General features: G+C 37.5%; 2 protein-coding genes across 2 annotated transcripts; both read left to right on the forward strand.

The window, feature by feature from the left end:
- Nucleotides 1–3,022: 3,022 nt before the first annotated feature.
- On the forward strand, nucleotides 3,023–7,061 carry gipc1 (GIPC PDZ domain containing family, member 1). The gene is made up of 7 exons (XM_038302596.1): nucleotides 3,023–3,201; nucleotides 3,665–4,180; nucleotides 4,257–4,442; nucleotides 4,530–4,710; nucleotides 5,566–5,678; nucleotides 5,769–5,850; nucleotides 5,927–7,061. Exons 2-7 carry the CDS (start codon nucleotides 3,887–3,889, stop codon nucleotides 6,076–6,078), a joined length of 1,008 nt encoding a protein of 335 aa, XP_038158524.1. The 5' UTR covers nucleotides 3,023–3,201; nucleotides 3,665–3,886; the 3' UTR covers nucleotides 6,079–7,061.
- Nucleotides 7,062–12,023: 4,962 nt separating this feature from the next.
- On the forward strand, nucleotides 12,024–19,650 carry trim35-12 (tripartite motif containing 35-12). The gene is made up of 6 exons (XM_038302546.1): nucleotides 12,024–12,682; nucleotides 15,804–15,899; nucleotides 17,503–17,733; nucleotides 17,828–17,850; nucleotides 17,933–18,051; nucleotides 18,742–19,650. The coding sequence occupies exons 1-6, from the start codon at nucleotides 12,140–12,142 to the stop codon at nucleotides 19,299–19,301; spliced, it is 1,572 nt and encodes a 523-aa protein (XP_038158474.1). The 5' UTR covers nucleotides 12,024–12,139; the 3' UTR covers nucleotides 19,302–19,650.
- Nucleotides 19,651–21,265: the final 1,615 nt, after the last annotated feature.

Below are 21,265 nucleotides of genomic sequence, written 5' to 3' on the forward strand. Positions count from 1 at the left end.
TAAAAAAGTGTATAATTTTAAATCTCGATTTTGGTGTTCGGGACAGATTTGTTACCCCAACAAAAATTTTTTTCCCACTAAAAAAAAAAAGATTTGACACACTTCCTTCAATGTGATGCCAGAAGTCTGAAAAACAACTTCCCAAGGGGCCCTTGCAAATCAACGGTTTTCCCCAAAGGGACGATACAAAAACTTTTTTTTTTTTGAATTTTCACTTTATTTTCAAGAGCTCTCAGGATTTTTATTGGGGAAGTGTGGCTTTTTTCTGGTCTGGGGCCCAAACGTCGGGAAAAACCTAAAAGCCACACAAAAAGAGGGGTTTCATTTCCTAAACCACAAAAATCCCTACGTTTTGTGTAAAATTTATCTAGAAGGTAAAAGGTCAGTGAGTTAAGGGGTTCGGGAAAATGAATGTTTTCAAAACCAGAGTCACACTCTGCACTAAACATTTCCTCCATAGACTTTCCTTATAAATTTGAAAACTTTTTAAAAAATTTTTAAAAGTTTTAAGCTTTCCCTAAGCAAAACTGTAAAAGTTACAAAAAAAGGCCGAGTTAAATGAATAGCAGAAAAACGAAACATTTTTTAAAAAAGAATGGTGTTTTTACTGAAAGAAAATTTTCTGGTCTAAAAATTAAAATCATAAAAAGTTTGATTTTCAGTAATTCCTTAAAAAAAGGAAAATTTTATATTAAATTTAACTTTCTACAAAACCCTAAATTTTTAGAGTTTTTTTTTGTTTAATTTTGAGATTACAAATGACAACAAATGAAAATCTCAAAATTTATCATACAAAAAATTAAATATTGTAAAAGGTTCAAAAATTTATGGCCCCTGGTGCCACACTCAACAGCAATTAACTCAAAACCACCTGCAAAAGCCTTTAAAATTTTTTCAGTCATTCAAGGCACCAATCATGGGGAAACCGCGACTTTAATTTTTCCAAAAACACCATCGACACCTTGCCAAGGGGGGCAAGACAAAAACATCGTAAAAGGCGGTGTTTACGAGCTCAGGTCCAAGCCTTTTAAAAAGAGGCGAAGGGAAGGGGAAAAGGGGTCAAAAAAGGGGACAACAAAAAATAACCCCACCCGGGGAGGTTTGTGAAACAAAAAACCCTTCAAAAAGTGGGGGAGATTTCACAAAGATGGACGCAGCTGGGGTGATGCTTCAAGAACCACCCACACAACGTAGAAAGACATGCGTTTTCTTTCGCATTCCTTGTTCAAGCCACCTTGGGGAAACCCCAACACTCAAACGTCTTTTCCCCGGGAAAGAAAACAGACGGACTGGGGTGGGCCAAAACATGTTCCCCCGATAAAGTAAAGCAAACCTTTGGGAAACAACCCGATCTGGAGGGAAAAAAAGAGACACTTCATCCACTTGCTTAATCCAGTGAAAGTTCCACTCATGAGGTTGGGGGCCATGTCACGCTGGGGGTTGGCCATTGTGTTTTCCAGGTCCAGGGGCACGGAAGCCACAACCAAAGTTTTAGAGCACTTCTGCTCCGCACGGGCCAACTTTTTGGAATGCGATTTCATTTTCCAACAGGGCTTGGCACCTCACACAGTGCCAAAGCACCCTACCTGTTAAGGACCAGTAACCCCCGTTCTTAATTGGCCAGCAAACTCTCCTCCTTAACCCCTAGAAAATCTTGGGGGATTTTTAAGAAAAAGCAAAAAACACCAACCCCAAAATTTTAGAAGAGCTAAAAGCCACTATTAAGCAACCTGGGGGTGCATAACACCGACACCACAGACTGACGCTCCACCACGCCCGCATTTCCAGTAATACACCAAAGGAAGGGGCCCAAAAAATACTGATGCTGTAATCTCATACTTTTCATGTTCATACTTTTCAGTTTGGGCCAACAAAATTTTTTTTTTAAAACCTTTGTTTTTTTATTTTTCTTTTCCCGTAATATTTTAATTTTTATAATCAATTTGGGGGATTTTTCATTTTTTTTCATTTTGTAATATAAAATTTAAAAAAATAAATTAAATATATATTTTATGTAATTATAATAAAAAAAATAAAAAAAATTTTATTTTTAAAAAAATTAATTAAAAAAATCAAAATTAATTTTTATAAAAAATTTAATTTTATGAAAAAAAACATTAAAAAAGAAAGTGTTAAAAAAAATAAAGAAAATATTTGGGAGAATTTTAGCAAAATGCCATTCTTTCAATAAGCAAAAATTTTGCAAAAAAGCAGAATAATTTAAAAAGAAAAAAGGAGAAAACAAAAAAAATAGCCACATTCCCAAAAAGAGTGAATATTTGGGGAAAATTTGAATGGTTAAATACATAAAATACAGAAGAGTAGCTTACAAAAAAAAGGGCGGGGAAAAAAAAATAAAAAATAAAGAAAAAAGAAAAAGGGGTCCCAAATGTAAAGCCACAGCATTCACACAATAAAGAAAACAAAAAACAATAAGGGGGAAAGCAAAACATTCCCACTTATTAATATTACATAACCAAAACAACCCTTTTTGTAAGGGAAAATAAAAAGGGTTTTGGGGTAAAAAATTTTAAAATTATAATAAACCAGTAAAATAAAAACAATTTTAAATAAGCGGAGCAATGTCAGGATGAAACGATTTATTTTAATTTTTTTTTATTATTTTAAATAGATTTTATACATTTCTGAACGAAATTTCGTTTTGTTTACACTTTACAAAATGACAAAATAAGTATGTCTAAGCCTGATTTTAGTCTCATTTGTAGCAACTCCAATTATCAACCACTAGAGGGCAGAAAAGAATCACACAATGAGAAATACAGCAGGATATCTTTAAAAAGCAGACTTAAGAAGTTTGGGGAAGTTTAGGGAAAATTGTTTTTAAAAATTCGGTATTTATATTTGTTTGTAAATGTTTACCTTTATGTCTCTCTCTACTAAAAATAATTTGAAAAGGTGTACCGAAACTATTCATATCCGTCTGCATGCTCGAAGTACAGATAAAATAGTTATTTATATTTTTTTATTTTAGAATCTCCACCAGTTTAGGGAGAGGAGGTGGTATTTCCGAGGTCACGTGAAGGCATCGGTTCCACCCAGCTTGGTTGGCTATTAGCTAATTCTACAACAACACACCGCCCCTAACACACGCTGCTGTCATTTTCTATCAACTTGATCTGAAAAACGATTTCCAGCAACCAGAAGCGGCTCCGCGGAGACGTTTAGCTTCACAGGAACAAGGTTGTATTCTGACGAACAGCAAATAGCTAGTTAGCAGGATGCTAGGCTAACAGGAAGAGATAAGTGTCTTGTTTCAGTCAGAATGGATAGCCCTGCCATGTTTCTCGGTTCATGTTTAACGATCGTGCTAATTAACACTCAACAATTGACCCTCCGAAGTGTAGCCGTTTGTCGTCACAGGCACCTTATTTGATTTTTATGTTTTGAGCTAACTATGTAGCTGAAGTGATTATTTTGCTAAACTGGAAGCAAGCTAGCTGCTAATCTTAGCCTTGACTTATGTTCTGATTCTCTAAACTGCAACGTGGTGTTAGATTACTTTAATTAGAGTAACATATCTTTAGATTTAACACTCAGATATCCCTGAAGGAACCAATGACAGAGTTTAGAGTACATGGGGTTCCTCCAGGATCTGCTACATGCATTAAATTAACTGGAGTTTTGTTCTTAATCTCTCTTTCAGTTGATCATCTTCCTCATTAACCAGCTGAATTAACACACCCAGCAATGTGAGCTGCTCTGATGTGTGCCCTCCCACATCCATCCATCCAGCGCCTGGCTAATACAGTTTATAAACTGGTCTGCAGGACTTTAACATAAACACTGAATAGATCTGCTGCTGAGTCAGCACCACAGGTTTATGTTGGTCTGGCTTGTGGGGTAACTTCCTTCAGCGGCGTCCACAATGCCTCTGGGACTGGGGAGAAGGAAAAAAGCATCCCCTTTGGTGGAGAATGAAGAGGCAGAGCCCATTCGTGGGGGTCTCAACGTGCTAGGTATGGAGGGCCTGGATGGAGGGGTCGTAGGGGAAGCTGCAGGGTCTGACGGCCTTCCTCCCCCACCAAACAGCATGAGACCCAGGCTCATTTTCCACACCCAACTAGCTCACGGAAGCCCCACGGGCCGCATTGAGGGCTTCAGCAATGTGCGAGAGCTTTACGCCAAGATCGGAGAGGCCTTTGGCATCCCACCATCTGAGGTTAGTACAGGTAGTTGGAAAACTATAGACACATTGGTCGGGATCAAGGCTGCAGCTAAATGCTTTTCCTCCACAGGTTATGTTTTGCACACTGAACACGCACAAGGTGGACATGGATAAACTTTTAGGGGGACAGATCGGGCTGGAGGACTTCATTTTTGCTCACATTAAAGGCCAGAAGAAGGAAATAGAAATTTTTAAAGGAGAAGATGCATTAGGGTTGACAATCACTGATAACGGAGCGGGTTATGCTTTTATTAAGGTAAGGAAAGATTGAAATGAACATCTGCCAAGAAAGAACTGCCAGAATAAACTTGATGTGAAACATTTAATTTTTGCTCCTTTGCAGAGGATCAGGGAGGGAAGCATCATCCACCAAATCCAGGTCATTAATGTAGGCGACATGATCGAGTCCATTAACGGCCATCGCCTCATTGGCTGTCGACACTATGAAGTTGCCAAAATGCTGAAGGAGCTTCCTAAGGGGAAAATGTTCACCATCAAACTTGTGGAGCCTCTCAAAGCCTTTGGTGAGCTGAAGAAAACTTAAATTACAAGCTTTCTTGTCATATTTCTTGATCTCCACTGGATTTTAACATTTAAGATGAAGTCTGCTACAAAGACTGGTTTTAGAAAAAGCATCAAAAGCCTCATTATATAAAAATAGTTAGAGTATTTAATGAAATGACCTTAAAAGACCAAAATAACTGCACTTACTAGCCTAAAGCTGACATAGTTAAAGCTATACAAGATATAAAAGAGTGATTTATAGTGAGGTGTATACAGAAAAATTCTGTCTGTTAAGTTACCAGTTAAGTTATATAGTAATCACCTACCTTTTATGCAAACATGACATCACTGATCCCACCGTTATTTTAAGGGATTTTAAATTGAATTCTGGGTGTTTATGCCATTTGTTTATTCTAAAAGGTTTCCATATTTATTTATTTTAACTGTATGTCTGCTTGACTATGTGTAGCACTTCATAAACCTCATGTATGGAAACACTATTTTGCAGCAAAGCAATTTTGATTCTGTTTCCAACGAGTGATCAGCATGGTTAGCATTTATAACATTTAGAGTCTCTATACTCCAGTTAACGGTTAATCGATTTTTAAATTGGTTGACGATTATTTCAATAATCCAATAATCTCTATTAATCTGATTAGTTGTTTCGGCCCTACTTTATATTTGAACATCTCCTTGGCTCTGAAAATAAACTATGATTCTTCTTCCTTTACTTACCACTTTACGCTCAATGTTTTAAACACTAATTGAAGAGAACAATAGATATATGTGTTTTAGACTGTGACCGAACAAGCTGAAATGGGCTACCCAATGATTTCCCTCTAGTTTACGCTAAATATGTGATTTGTTTGACATAGATATGATCGGTCAGAGGTCTTCAGGCTCCAGGTCAGGATCAGGGGTCCAACTTGGGACGGGCAGAGGGACCCTTCGTCTGCGCTCTAAAGGTCCTGCCACAGTGGAGGAGCTGGTGAGCTGAAAACAGAAGTTCTCTGGGCTGTTTGTTTAAACTAATCTGTTGCTTAACTGATCTACATGTTTTTTTATTATGTTCTCACAGCCTTCTGCATTTGAGGAGAAGGCGATAGAGAAGGTGGATGATTTGCTAGAGAGCTACATGGGCATCAGGGACAGCGAGCTGGGTAGGAGCATGTGTCTGCAGACTGTTCTGGTTTAACTGTTTTCCTGTTGTTTAAATGACCTTGCTTCTGTCCTCAGCGGCCACAATGGTAGAGCTGGGCAAAGACAAGAAGAACCCAGATGAGTTTGCCGAGGCTTTGGATGAAACCCTGGGAGATTTCGCCTTCCCCGACGAGTTTGTTTTTGACGTCTGGGGAGCCATCGGAGACGCCAAGGTCGGGCGCGTGTAACTGCGGGAGCTAATGACGCAGAACACCCAGTGCGCGTGTGTTAACACCCGCAACACTCGAACACTACTAGAAAACATAAGGCCACCATCATGTTTATTTTTATTCCAGTCTACAAACACTCCCTCTATTTTTGTGCGTTTCCAACCTTTGGGGAGCCACAGCGGACCGTCCCATACCACGAAGAGGAAGGTGACTACAGCGACTTCCTAAATGGCTTTATTTTGTCTTCCAGCCTTTTTTTCCAGAAACATCGTTGAGCACATAACAAGACCCCCCCGCATGTTGATGTTGTAGTTGCTGGCGGTGGAAAAAGCACCGACTCTGTTTTCTGATGTGGGAGAAACAAGATCTTTGATATAAAACATTCTTACTGCACTGCAAACCAGCAGCAGAGGTGAAGATGTGTCGCACGTTACCTCACCTGGTTAGATATTACACAGCAGAAGATCTCCTCCTCAACCACATGATTATACTGTGATGGAACAGTTGTGAAAGCATGTGCCGTCACATTCTTCTTTTTTATTGTAAATTTCATAACATCTTTTGGTTTTATGTTAGAAATAAGAACTGGTTACAAAGAGGTGATAGTGAAAGGTAGCTTTACACTACAGAGATTAAGTGGCTCTCACTATTAGTGAAGCGGGAGTCTTCAGTGTTATGAAAAAGCAGTGTTAACTTGAAGGTCAAGCAGCAGGTTATGGTTTGTGGACCGTGTCGACTCATTTTTTTTATTGCTAGTGTTTTTATATGAGGTGATGTGATGTCTGTTTTGAAAAGAATTGTGTGAAGAGACGACATTTTCACCACGTTGTGCATCTTTATTACTGAGAATGAGATACTAATGTTTGGGAAAAGCTGTGCATAAAAAAAAAGCAAAGATATGCATTTCATTTTATTTTATTTTCTTCTGATTATGTTGATCGTATTTTGTTAACACTCAGATGCATGGTGTTAAAGAACCAGAACGACATGTGACTTCCATCGTGCAAAAACACCTAATAAAAAAAAACAAACAAACAACAAAATAAACCCTTTTGTTGTAACGACGTTTTCAGATGATCCAACTGTGACGAAGCTATTTTGTAGTTTTTGTTTCTTTCCTCAGAGTTGATGATAAATCTATGGGTGATGTAATTAATTCCAGCTTGGACACTAATAATTATTTTGATGGCTTGTGTTGTCCATGTTCAAATATAATGCAATAACACCCACATATGCTCTGTTTTGTCTTTTTTTTTAATGGTTCAGATGACCTCATCTAAAGCGTTTACCTACTTTAGTAACATTTAGGATGCTGCATTTAGTATCCTAAACTTTTTTAAGAACTCAGAAAACCGCCTCAAATGTTGTTTATATTTCTCCTCCCTCCTTTGTCCTCCTGAAATATGCATGACGTCTATTCAGGCGGTGAAATCTCTGTCAGCGGGCTGTCGGCTGATGTAATCAGATCGACCTTGGCTCACTTGATAGTGTTGGTCGGACTCGTTGAGGTCACTCAGAGTCCTTTGTTAGAATGGTGGCAAATTGGAGCATTAAACAGGAGGGAGTAAGTCTTTGATTCTCCTGCTAAATCGGTTTCCTCTCATTGCTCAGATAATTAATAGAATTCCAGGAGGAAAATATGTTAAGTTAGAAATGCTTTGCATGTAGTTTACAGAAACAAGGTTTTATTCCCACATGCAGCGAAGTTAGAGGAGAAACCTTTTGGCCACAGGAATGTAGATAGGATTTAAACTGGTAAAACCAGGACAGGAGATGATTTAATGTAACTTCAAAAGTTATTTTTCTGTAAATTGCTTAACTAGTTCTCAAGTATTCATATTCTTAATAGACTATTAGTAAATAGTTTGAACCAAAAATCTATTTGATTAGACAGTAAACAGTAAGGAAAATATTTGAACACCCTGCTACTGTATTTTGCAATTTCACCCACTAATAAGTATTTGAGTGAGCCCTGACGTGCTGGTTTAAGCAGGGGAACCTTCGGTGCCATGCATGATTTCAAACTATGACGTCTTAGTGTATTACCAACAGTAACCATGGAAACGGCAGTCCCAGCTCTTTTCAGGTCATTGAGCAGCTCCTCCCATGTAGTTCTGGGCTGAATTCTCACCTTTCTTAGGATCATTGAGACCCACGAGGTGAGATCTTGCATGGAGCCCCAGTCTGAGGGAGATTGACAGTCATGTTTAGCTTCTTCCATTTTCTAATGATTGCTACAACAGTGGACCTTTTTTCACAGCTGCTTGGCTATTTCCCCATATTCCATTCCAGCCTTATGGAGGTGCACAATTTTGTCTCAAGTGTCTTTGGGCACTTTGGTCTTGGTCATGTTAGTAGTTGGATTCTTACCGATTGTATGGGCTGGATAGGTGTACTTATACAGCTAATGACCTCAGACAAGTGCATCTAATTTAGGGTAATAAATGGAGTGGAGGCGGACATTTTGAAGGCAGACTAACAGGTCTTTGAGGGTCAGAATTCTAGCTGATAGGTGTTCAAATACTTATTTGCATCTTTATCATACAAATAAATAGTTAAAATATCTTATATTGTGATTTCTGGATTTTTTTTAGATTGTCTCTCACATGCCAGTACGATGACAATATCAGACTGCACCATCATTTCTAAGGGGGAGAACTAGCATAATAGAAGGGTGTTCAAACACTTATTTTCGTACCTGTAGGGCTGAACCATTTTCCAGAAAGTCCAAGTTGTGATCTTTCTTTGTCAACCAATATTGCAGAGATGATTATTTTATGATTTCTCCTTTGAACCGCCACAAGCGTTTTTAACTGCAGGTTTTCATGACTTCTGAAAGCTTGCTCATCCAGAGTCTATTGTCACAGTACTGTTCTGTTACTGTGATGTGGGAAAACGCTTACTTTTACTCCCATGCATGGCTCTGACTCTGAATCGTGTAAATTCTAGCTCCTGTTTTTTCACCTTTTTGTGGAATCCAGACAGCCTTAAGCCTTCTGGATGTCATTACGTGACGGAAAAACACATGAACTATGCTTGCAAAACTGTGTGGAATAGAAGTTTATAAAAATAAATGTAGAGAAACAGCTGAAGCTTTCAATTATAAAACCCAAAATGTGTGAAGTTGGTTAGATGTGCATGTGTGAGAGAACATGTAAAGAAATGATATACCAGTATATTTTTGTTCTACTCCTTGAGGTTTTTATGCCAATACATCCCATTACGCAAAGGATTGTGGGTATCTTTATAGCTCCTATGCAGAGGATGGGAATGTCATGAGGTCCCTGTGCTAAATAAGCTACATAGAGGAAGCATCCTGCTTCCTTTTCTACCTCCTTCCTAACTGCCAGCAATTATGGTGACTGCTGATGCACCACTTTTTTGGCTTAAATGTCATTATTTAGCAATTTGTACTATTTGCACAGACCCTGCTAGCTACAGCTCTCTCTTCCCTACTTTGTGGTTGCAAACCCATTTTAAGCATATCAACCCCCTAAAGGCCTGGAATAAAACAAACACTTTGGTTGGAAGATTGCAGTTTGTTAACTTGCAATTATATCTCAGATGCAATTAATAACCCAGCCCTAATAGCATAGCAATAGGCAGACACTGATTTTGAATTCTCCTGCTTGAATGAGTATTTATGTAATCTTAAAATGAAAGTTTGTAAATGTATTTCACAAAACTAAAACTAAATTTAATTGATTTAAAACTGAAATCAGTTGTATGGAAGTGTAAGAGAGAAAATGAAGGCTTTAGGAAAAAAAGGCTGAATAGCTATTAATTTCAGATTTTATTCTCAGAATTCTGACTAATCTCTGAATTTTGCTCATAAAATTGGGACAGCCTGTAATATTCCACCAAAGTAATAATCCTGGGCTTTGGCAATGGAGTCCTTAATAATTTGACTTCAAATTCTGAGATTAAAAGTCTAAATTCTGAGAATAAAGTAAGAATTAAACAGCCTTCTTTGTTAGGTGGCTGTTTTTTTTGTTTTGTTATTTTTTAATGTCCCTAATCCTCTTCTGTACTAATCATAATTGTTGCATCAAAAATTCAGTCTAGTTTTATAATGGTATTGTTCTATGACTCATGTTCAGCATCTCAGGAGGAAGTTATTCTTATTTATGTCAGAGGTGTTTAATGAAGAGGTCATGCCCCCCAGAGGAGTAGCAGAATTTGGCGGTAACCCCCAACCCACTACACCATCAACCCTCTGCTGTCTAAGCTTTCTAAAGCCTTTCTTATTTGTGATTAATGGAAAATAACTGGTTGCAAAGAATAGACTGTTCTTCTTCATATCATTATCTAATCTATCTAAATGTATATTTAGCCATATTATCTACATTAAACATTGCTTATGTAATTCCTTTTATATTTTCTCCTTTTTCAGAATTATGAATGTCTCACTTTATCCAATATTTTTATTAAATGTAAAGCTTGTGAAGATGTGAAGTTATGTTGATCTCCTGTAGTTCCCATAAAAAGAAAGGAGCAGCATCCCCTGCAGCTGACATGACTGATCTTATGCTCTGGTCCAAACCCTGACTGATGAAGGCTGATTCTTGCTCTAATAATTCTTCCTTGGTTTCAGGGCAGTGCTGGCAGCCGCTCCATCATGCAGATCATCGTGAAACGTTCTCCTTTTATTTTGACTCCACTTTTCATACACAGCAGTGATTTTAACAGATTTATAATGAAGCGACGGTATCAGAATGCTCCACAAAGAACTTGTAGTGTTCACCTTTCCCTCGTCAGACAAAAAACATCTGTTTTTAGCCCTGCCCATAAATCATCTACAGGGGAAAAAAAAACACTTTTTAACATATCTGGGGTTATGTTTAGGGTAAGTGTTCATTTTCTTGTAATTAAGATTTAACCTGCATTTTAAGAGATTTTAGTTTATACAAAGATTCTGTCATTTTCTGTGCACAAACTGTCCCACATGGAATTGACCTGGAAGGTTGAAGACCTCTCTTTTAAGTAATTTCCAACGCTTCCACTGATATCTACAGCATGGGTCCTGATGACCTTAAATTGGCAGGTTTAGTAAAACCCCCCTGTTTTGTTTTTGTTTCGTGCCATGTTTGAAGACCCAGCCAGAGCCAGTCATCTGTGTTCTACTGGGAAGAAGGTTCTCACTCAAAGCTTTAGTCTGCATGGTTTGGTCTACTGGCACCTTAAAGCAGCCAGACTTAAGAAAACGCATCAAAGTATGATGTTTCCTCCTTTGATACACTGTGGAGATTGTTTCTTCCTCCATACAGAGAACTAAAAGCAACATTTCTGCCTCATCTGTCCACCTTCTGCCAAACCTTCTCTGAATCATTTACACAGCAAAATTAAGACACCCTGTAAAATGTCTGCTAAAGCAGGCAGGAACCAAACGATTACATACAGCATCTTGGTTCTTGGTTGACTTTGGTCCCATTTGGAATGCAAATTATGATCATTTTATATCTGAACATCTTATGTCCTTGGCGCCTGTTTTAAGCACATTTCCTTTCTTGGTTTGAAGAGGTCAGTTTATAGAGGAAATACTTATTAGCAGGTTTACTTATTGCACACAATAAACTAAGCTCAGGACTTCCTGTTATAAATTGGTTTACTGCTGTTTTTGGCTCTTGGAAGAACAACAGATGTCTGGGAACCATTACTTCCATTAACTTAGTGAATGAAAAATGTAATTTAATTTTTTTTAGTTTTGTGTCTTTAGTTTATGTCTCTGTGTATCAAAATGCATAGTCTACAAATAAGAAAAAAGGATTGGATCAAATAATTAGTACAACAGCTGGATAACCAGGGTAATAAATTCTGAAACTTGTTTTTAAGATGAACTCAAATCTGCCCTTTTATTTGGAAACTTTAATGGGGCTGTTAAATGAGGGGTGGTGACCTTTCCCTTATTTACCAGTAGTGAAGTGAACCAGTTCTGCAAGTCTTTGTTGATCTATAACTCAGGTTGCTGTTAAAGTGTGACCAGATTACTCTCTGGACCCACCTTGAAGCTCTCCCTCTTCTTGCATTTGACAACAGCAGCTGTAGGAGCAGCTCTCTACCCAGACTTTAGGAACCGATCATGGCTTTGCGGCCCCGAGCTTCCTCCCAGCCAGGAAAGCTTTCCCTGCTTCAGATTACCAAGGTAACCTCGTCCCTTCGTCCACGAGCTGTTTCCTCTCGTTCAAGCTCTGTGCTGGAGGATGAGCTGTCTTGTCCCGTCTGCTGCGAGATCTTCAAGGAGCCGGTTGTTCTCAAATGCAGCCACAGCTTCTGCAGGGCCTGCCTGCAGCAGTTCTGGAACAAGAAGAAGGCCAGGCGCGAGTGTCCCATCTGCAGGAGGAAGTGCTCTCTAACGGAGCCCACAGTCAGCCTTGCCTTGAAGAATGTGGCTGACACTTTTCTGAGGGAGCAGGAGAGGAGGACAGCTTCAGCCAGTCTGGGGCCGGGGGCCAGCGTGGCAGGGGAGGAAGCAGTCCTGGAGGAGAAGTGTGTGACACATGGGGAGGTTCTGAAACTCTTTTGCATGGACGACTTTGAAGTCTTGTGCTGTGTGTGTCACACGTCTAAGAAGCACCAGGGACATAAAGTGTGTCCCCTAGATGAAGGAGCCCAGGATCTGAAGGTAAAAATACCTCTTCCAAGATCAAAATCATTTTAAAACCTAAATAGCTGCTTTAACCTCACTGAAATACCAAGAACCTATACATAATTTCACTGTAAAAACACATTTCTCAAAAGCTTTAGTTTAGAGCAGTGTAGTAACATGAAAGATGTGAGCAGACCATACACAAAATAATTGGTGCATTTTTATAAAAAAAAAAAATACAAAGTCTTAAGGGGTTTCATTTTTTGTTTACTCATCACAGACAAAAAAAATTATGTGCAAGACAATAGTATTTAATTTACAGAAATTAGTCAAATTCTTCTTTTAATGTAAAATAAACAAAACTTTCTTGATTGTTCGATTGAATTTAAATTAGCACAAAAATGTTCTGAAAACAGCTCAAACACAACTCTTTTCAGTAAAATAACATGAAAGTTATGGTTACCACCAACACAAGTCTAAGGTGTAACGTGACCTTGTCTGACTGAGTTTTCTCTCAGCTCTAAACAGTTTTTTCAGTCAAGTGGTTGTAGTAAAATTCCATTCTGTGTTATTTGAGTAGAATATCTGGCAGACATAACATAGACTGCTTGAATAGTAAATTATTTAGACTTTCAGTTATATGAACTTGAACATTTTTAAAACCAGTGGCTATTTTCTGTTCAGTTTATTCTTTTCTTTACGCTGTTAACACAAACTAGTCCAGAATAACAAGACAGCAATATATTTGTTTGCCATCATGGCCACTAAAGTCCATAAAGTGATAAATCATTTGACACCTTAAGAACATTACCGGACTTTGGAACTTTAGAAATAATTAATAAATTCGATTGTGTCCTTTAAGCCTTAAAAGATGAGCTATTTTAACATTAGATTATCAAATTGTAAATATGTTAATGTCACTGCACACGTGGGATTGTTTCTATTAAAACTGTTTACACAAAGACATTAATGTTTTTCTGTTCTAATTAATTTAATGTTGCTGTAACAGGTCTTTGAAACATTATGGACCTGATATTCAAAGAGTCTAGATAAGTGGTGTTAAATTGTACATGCAACAGGTGACCCAAAAAGATTGCTGTGCAAATGTTAAGACGAGTAAACAAGTTTGGTTCTGCCCCATTAAAGGGAGTAGATTGTGTCGTGCAGGCAGTCTAATAGGGCTGTAAAAGATAGATGCCGATCAAAGCCACGTAGCTGGAGGTTATGAGGGTTATATCATTTAAATAATCACTAGGATAAAACTAACAATAACCTTTGGTGCACTTTGAAGAGCTAACCTAAGTGCTACAAACAAAAGTAGAAAAATAAAATGATGATAAAACTACATTTAAAGTTAAATATAAAAAATAAGAAACATAAAACATGAGAAAGTTTGCTTTGTCTGCTGACTTTCCCCCACAACCGACCCCTACAACAAGAAAGGAACCGCAGTCAGATTTACAGCAGGTTACACTTCAACCACATTGATTTGTCTCCACCAACTTGTCACAACAGCAGCTTGACCTGATATACTGCAAAACAAGATAGGCCCATTATTAGTTAATTAAACATAACCACACTGTTTTTATAACCACACTGGTTATAAAAACAACAAGAGAAAACATGCAGTCCTCCGCACCCTCCCCCTTTTCATGTTTGTTTTTCTCTTTATTTAAAAAAAAAAAAGCCACAATATTTAAGTCCAGTCATTGTTTTTTGTCTTGCTGCATTGATTTTTGCTGGCTTTCACTGTTATTTTTTTTATTTATTTATACTATCTCACACAGTCAAAATATGCTTACATGCACAGATTCTCTCTCCATCCTATGGCTTTGTACCAATGCCTTCTTTGTGGCAACAATGACCACAGAAATCTTTATTTGTGAGCAACTGACTTTTTTAAGCACTAAAAATTTTGCAAACATTACAACCGCAGTTAGGTTTCAGATTTGGAAAATCTTTTTGCACAAGTTAAATGTTCACATATGCATATCCTTCACCCATGAATACGCACAGTTTGGTTTTGGGCTGAACGATTTTACCAGAAATAAAAAAGATATATATATATATATATATATATATATATATATATATATATATATATATATATATATATATATATATATATATATATATATATTACTTAAATTACGATTGCAATATTTTTTCGGTACTAAAGCATGTAGATGTTTCACCCCAGGCTTTCAGTTTTTGAAAGCTTGATTGCCCAGAGTCCATTGTTGCAGGACTTTACTGTAAACTTTGTATGAAAAAGCTCTTCCTTCTACTTGAATGCATGGATCTGAGTGCTAGCAGCAACTCTCTACCCTTCTGTGTGATGACAAATCCACTTCAATTGTTTCACGTCCATCTTAAGGCCTGGAGTGAGAAATGCAGTGTCTTACTCCTGTTAAATACAGTGTTATTAAAAGTTTGTGCATATGCCATTTGAAAATGATGTCTTGTTAATTTGCGATGATATTGCAAATGCAATTAATTGCCAAGCACTACTTTATTATTAAAATATGATCTGCATATTCATGAAAGCACACACACAAAAACAATATCTTAATTTGCTCTCTGCTGAAAAGCAAACTCAAATCACTTCTTTGAAGCTCTACTCCGTCATACAAGCCCTTTTTAGTGTTTTAAGATGCATAAAAATTAAGATCAGGCCCTATGTTGAAAAATAAATTTATAAGTTTGTTAAAGCATATAAAACTGTTAGTTTTATGTTAAGATAATAAATAATTTTTGTGCTGAGCATAACACTCAAACTTATTTTGCAATCATGTGTTTATATATGATTATTATTATGACAGCTATGATCATTTTTTCCTTTTAACATTAAAGTGACTACTTTTCAAATGAGCGTTAAACATTTAATTAATCCAATTTTAGCATTTCTTTTGTTTGTTACTATTAAACTATACGCTAAGTGTTCAGTCTCTTCTTATTTAGCCTTAAACTAATTAGGGTATCTCGACTTTAAACACTAGGGGACCTGATTCAAAAATCATAAATGGTTGATTCAACACAGTTTTGAACATTAGTATATACTTTCTATTAGAAAAAGTATGCCATGGGTGGGATAGGGTTATATATAGGTATGCTATCTGTGAGATTTCCTCTGCTTTCTGACATTTTCTACCTGCAGACAGAACTAAAGAAGGACCTAGTCCCCCTGAAGAAGAACCTGCGCCGCCTGTATGAAGCCAAGCAGGAGTGTGATGACACAACTGTTCACATCAAGGTATCAATAAACAGATCCAAGAAACACTAGAGGACCTGCGTGACTGCTGATGTAACTCTAACGCCAGATGAGTCAAGCTCTGTTAGTGTGTAAACACCCCAGCCTTAGCGTCAGAGAAGCAAATTACTCTAGATGCTTTGATGTTCTCATTAGGTGTGTCATAACTGTCTCTGATAAATCTATGCAACATTTACAGAGGGGAGATGGAAGCTGAAAATTGTGGAAATATAATTATTTATGGGCAGTCTTATTACAAGTGAATCCTTTAGGCCTTTTCTCCCTCAGATGGGTCAACTGTAGCACCTTGGGATAAAACAAATCATTAAACTGCTTTTTAACTGACTAATAGGTGATAGATCCAATACAAAATTAGCTATTATTAAAGAAGAATGAAAATGACGTAGACTTTTTTGGCAGATCTAAATTTGATAAGCGTGTCTCATATTCAAAACGTTTCTATTCCTGTAAAGGTAATCCAGTGCAACCGGTTACATTCAAAAGCAACATCATGGCTGCTAAGACATTTGCATATCATTTGACATGTCTTTACCGGAAAAATTGGAGGATTTTATTTACGAATGGTTGCCACTCTTTACCGATTTTTACAAACAAAAATATTAAATAAACCTATTACTGCCTTTGTTCTATTTTACTAATATGCATTAGTTTACCTGTTTTTTTTTTGAGATGTGAAAATATTTAAAACAATCTTTAGATTAACGACTTGACCTTTGTGCTTAAATCCCTTCTCATTAAGGCAGGCTGGATAAGTTAGTAAAACTATTTATATAGCATCTTTGAAAGTATGAATACATTCCCATATAAGACAAAACAAACATTAAAGATCATTACATTAAAATAGATCATTTTAAACATAAAAAAAAATTAAAATCAAGAGTCCAAAGACCTAAATGTAAAGTTTTGAGAGCTGCAGTCATGGTCAAACTAAGGTTAAATGGGACCCTAGGCAGGATTTCAATTAGGAAGACCTTTACATGTTTGACATACGTCTGTTTTGCCTAAGGCCAGAGAGTCAGGTACAAATATGCTCTAGTCCCACTGTTAACCTCCTACTTCCATTTTATAAAAGAAAACAAAAAACAGATAAGGTTTATATGCTTCTATATGAGGCAGTAATTTATAATCTGATTATCTGAGAGATGTTGTGTCAGATGTGAGGAGGCTTAGATTAAATATGGCTCATAAAGTAGATGTGCTCTTTCTCTGCTGGTCAGAGATCCCACTTTTACTAAACATATGCAGACTGGTTGGACAAACCTCCCTCCTGTCTTTGGTATCTATGGAAAAATACAGATTTTCAACATCCCTGAACTAAAAGATCATCTAATTCAGACTAGCCTCAGACTTTCCTTTTCAAGGAGAAATGCTTACTGGTAAATGACTTTTTATTTAAACTATCAAAAGTTAGGTGAACTGAAATTATTCCACATTCATGTTTATACTCAGTGTAAAGGAAAAGTCCTTACATAGTTTTTTAATGTCTTTATTTTGCAGCTTTTATATTCTCTTCCAACAGTAGTTGTGGCTTAGGAGTGTTCAGCATATTGTAGTAATTAATTACTAATGTTATCATGTGTGGTAGAACCAGACTCTGGCCACAGAGAAGCAGATAAGACAAGAGTTTGAGGAGCTTCGAGATTTTCTCGAGCGGGAGGAGGAGGCGAGACTGGCCATCCTGAGGAAGGAGGATGAGGAGAAGAAGGAGCTGGTGAAGAGGAAGTCTGACAGCATAACCAGAGACATCCTCACTTTCTCTCATGCCGTCATCGCCATTGAGAATGAGATTGCATCCAGTGATGCTCATTTCCTTCAGGTGAGTAGATTTTTTTCCCACACATCAAAATGAAAACGCTCTCTCACTCCATGCGGAACATAAAGTTGCCCAATTTTCGGTATTGTCTTTTCAGAATTACACCAACACAAAGAAACGGTAGGAACTCCTGCAGTGTTTAATCTGGACTCAAACCTCTGCATTCTCATCTCTGAATGATAACTGTTGCATGTCATCACAGAGCACAGCTCCCACAGAAGGATCCAGAAAAAGTGCCCGGTGCTCTTATAAATGTGGCCAAGCATGTGAGCTCGCTTAAATACCACGTTTGGGCAAAGATGGTGAAACTTGTTCAGTACAGTAAGTGGCTCTCGGCATGCATATCAGGAGAGTAAATGTCGTGTTACAGTCTGGCTTTTTATAATAAAACTGCTCTAATAATACTCTTCCTTTTGGTTGTTTGTCTCTAATTTAACTGGAAGAAGTAGTTCTCTACAGCTTTCCAAAATATTCTACATGTTTAGTATGATCCTCAGGTTGGAGCTGTTTTAGGGAGCTTATGAACATTAAAACTTAACACTCCAAAACACATTTTGTTGCAAAACTTCCCCTTTATTTATTATTTACTCCACTCATTGCCTTGTAGTGTTATAACTAGCTCCATGGCACAATTCTTCTATCCTCATGGATGAGAGTTGGTGCAGTATTAGTGCATTGACGAGCTTTGCCTTAAAACTAATTAAACTATTCCTGCCATTGTTGCCATAAAGCTCAATGTTTGTCTCTTGGCTGCTCCCTGTGTGCAGCTGAAACTGGATTTTGGACCATCAGCCTTTATTTTGATTCAGCACCCTCATCATTATAGCGCTATTGCTTTATTTTGCTGTTTACTTTGGCAGTGAAACCGCCCCGCAAAATGATGGTACCACCACCATGCTTGATTACTACTGTTCTTTTCTTTGAAAGACTCACCTGATTATTCCATACTGGAAGAAGAAATAACACCGAATTGATATAGATATATATCTGTTTTACTTCTTCTCCCTTTAGCTCCCATAACCTTGGACCCCAACACTGCCTACTCCTGGCTGTCCCTCTCCTCGGACTTGACCAGCGTAGCCAACAGTGGATCCCTGCTGCAGCTCCCAGACAACCCAGAGCGCTTTGGTCACTTTGTGTTCGTGCTTGGATCAGAAGGCTTCACGTCAGGCCGCCACGCCTGGGAGGTGGAAGTGGGCGGTAAGGTGGACTGGATGCTCGGCGTGGTCAAGGAGTCCATCGACAGGAAAGGGAAGATTTCGGGTTGTCCGGAGGGAGGCTTCTGGATGATCTCACACTCTGAGGGCGAGTACTCAGCCATGACGAGGCCTAGCACCCCGCTCCACCTGGAGAGGGACTTGACTCGTGTCAGGGTGCAGCTGGACTATGAGGCTGGGGAGGTGATTTTCTCCAACCCTGTGACCATGAAGCCAATCTACACCTTCACTGACGTTTTCACTGAAAAGATATACCCTTTCTTCTGCCCTGGAGTCAACATTAATGGGAGCAACCCCAAACCTCTTAAAATCTGCCCCGCCAAAGTGGCTGTGTGGAACAGTGCAACCTGGTAATACAGAAAGCAGGCATGGGTTTTATATTGCAAATGTTTCATTTTCCTTTTCTTTTTTCACTAGTGTGAACTGAGCAACTCATCAATGCAAACCCTTTTTTGCTTCTTCATGAGAAGCAGGGTGAGCATAAGTCCTCCCTCTGGTGGTTAAAAAAACAACTCATTTGGTCTAACTACCACCACAAGCATTTTAACTTTAATCTTATAATCCCCCCAAATAAAAGAGAGAATTCCAAACCAAAGGATGCCCCCAATTTCCAGCCGATCTGCAAAACCTCCTCCACCTCTTTACCAACTCCATCACTGAAAAAAATCTACTTCTAGATAAGTCATTTTTTCTTAAAATAAGTGCATTTGTTCTTGAATTGAGAAGGTAAAAGAGACATTTTGCCAATGGAACAAGACCATTTGCATTTAAAATAAGAAAACACAATTGCATTGCTTTTATTTCAAGTGCATTTTATCTAAATATCTTATTTTAAGAGTATAAATACTAATTCCATTGGCAAACTATCTAATTTACCTACTCAAGTTAAGGGTAAATACACTTAATTTAAGATATTTATACTTATTTCTAGATGTTTTTTCTAGTGATCCTACCGGCCTCCCTATGGCTCCCCTCTATCCTCCACTGGTGTCAGACTTCAGAGGAAAGATGTATGTAACCTAGATCTATCTGCTCACGTAGATCAACTCAATTCAGCGCCAATGTCTTCTGCCAGGATCACAACCTAAGATTTATTTATTCATGTCAATAAAACTTTTAAATGTTGCTTTTTCTTCGTGTGAGTCTCTCCAGGCTAAAATATAACATCAACATTTCTAGGTGTTACAAGTGCTTCAAGTCACTGAAATGAATTTCTTTAAGACAAAAATACTCTTATATGAGAGCTTCCTGGCCACTTTAGCAGAAGGTTGAATATTCCGTTAATCAAAGGATATCACCACACATTATATACAACTAGAATATAAAGGTTTAAATCAAAATGTGATTCTTGCCTATTTTAATGATCTGCATCTCAATCCCCCTACTTCTATCTAAATTATACGTTTTAAGCAAATTAATTATATGATGATGCACCCTACAATTCGTTCCTTAATTATACACATCACTGGTTTACTTAGATTTCAAGCAATGTTTAATTTAAACCTCATGTTTTTTACAATAAAAAAGACAGGATTTCCCAAACATAGCACCACAAAGTAAAAGCGATGTACTTTGATAAAATAATTGGCTTGTTCTTCTCTTTACCTTGTAATAGAAACATTATGTTAAAGTTTACAAATAGTCTTCTTCATTGAGACTTAAATATCTTCAAACCCATCTTAAAATTGTTGAGCAGAATTTAGTAGGTTTTCATGCTGTTGATGTAGGCATTAAAATATTATTTCTACTCAAAAGAAATGTGTTGGTCAGAAAAAAAATATTGAACCCAAACCTGTGAGAGCTATTAAGCATTTTGTGCTTTACTGTATTTTCAGACATCTAATCTCTTATTGTAGGTTTGTATTTGATTAGGACTGAACAATGTTTATTTCCTTTCACCAGAATTCACTCAATCTCTGAAATGCTGATGTTTCTGATTGTCAGTGAATAAACTGTTTCCTCTACATTGTTTCATTGCATCCTTATTTGGAGAAACTCATTCATGAAGGCGGCAGAAAGTTCTCCACTAACAGTCGTCTCCACCCATGTCCCTCCACCCATGCAGTAAAACTTTCATTATGCTTCAAATCAAACAGTAGATAAGGACACAAGCAAGGAGAAAAAAGGGCAGCGACAGAACATTTGACGAATATGATTTATTTCAATTTAATTTAATTTATTCAAAAGGGAAATTAATGTTGTAAATAATAGTTTACAATACATTTTGTTGTAGATGTTTAAAGCTGCAGGCAGGAAGGGAAGGATCTTGTGTTTGGGTCTGTCTTGTAGTGGATCTGAAGAAAGCTCTGACTGACAAC

The sequence above is a fragment of the Cyprinodon tularosa genome, unplaced genomic scaffold (assembly GCF_016077235.1).
Source record: "Cyprinodon tularosa strain WSP-4 unplaced genomic scaffold, ASM1607723v1 ctg495, whole genome shotgun sequence".
Taxonomy (NCBI): domain Eukaryota; kingdom Metazoa; phylum Chordata; class Actinopteri; order Cyprinodontiformes; family Cyprinodontidae; genus Cyprinodon; species Cyprinodon tularosa.

What these genes read in the sequence shown, in the direction of transcription:
- trim35-12 (XM_038302546.1), top strand. Translation starts at nt 12,140, where the DNA reads ATGGCTTTGCGGCCCCGAGCTTCCTCCCAGCCAGGAAAGCTTTCCCTG. An exon ending in ACACAACTGTTCACATCAAG is followed by an intron (nt 15,900 to 17,502) that starts GTATCAATAAAC and finishes CATGTGTGGTAG; the next exon opens with AACCAGACTCTGGCCACAGA. An exon ending in TACACCAACACAAAGAAACG is followed by an intron (nt 17,851 to 17,932) that starts GTAGGAACTCCT and finishes ATGTCATCACAG; the next exon opens with AGCACAGCTCCCACAGAAGG.
- gipc1 (XM_038302596.1), top strand. Translation starts at nt 3,887, where the DNA reads ATGCCTCTGGGACTGGGGAGAAGGAAAAAAGCATCCCCTTTGGTGGAG. An exon ending in GGAGCCTCTCAAAGCCTTTG is followed by an intron (nt 4,711 to 5,565) that starts GTGAGCTGAAGA and finishes TGTTTGACATAG; the next exon opens with ATATGATCGGTCAGAGGTCT. An exon ending in CATCAGGGACAGCGAGCTGG is followed by an intron (nt 5,851 to 5,926) that starts GTAGGAGCATGT and finishes TTCTGTCCTCAG; the next exon opens with CGGCCACAATGGTAGAGCTG.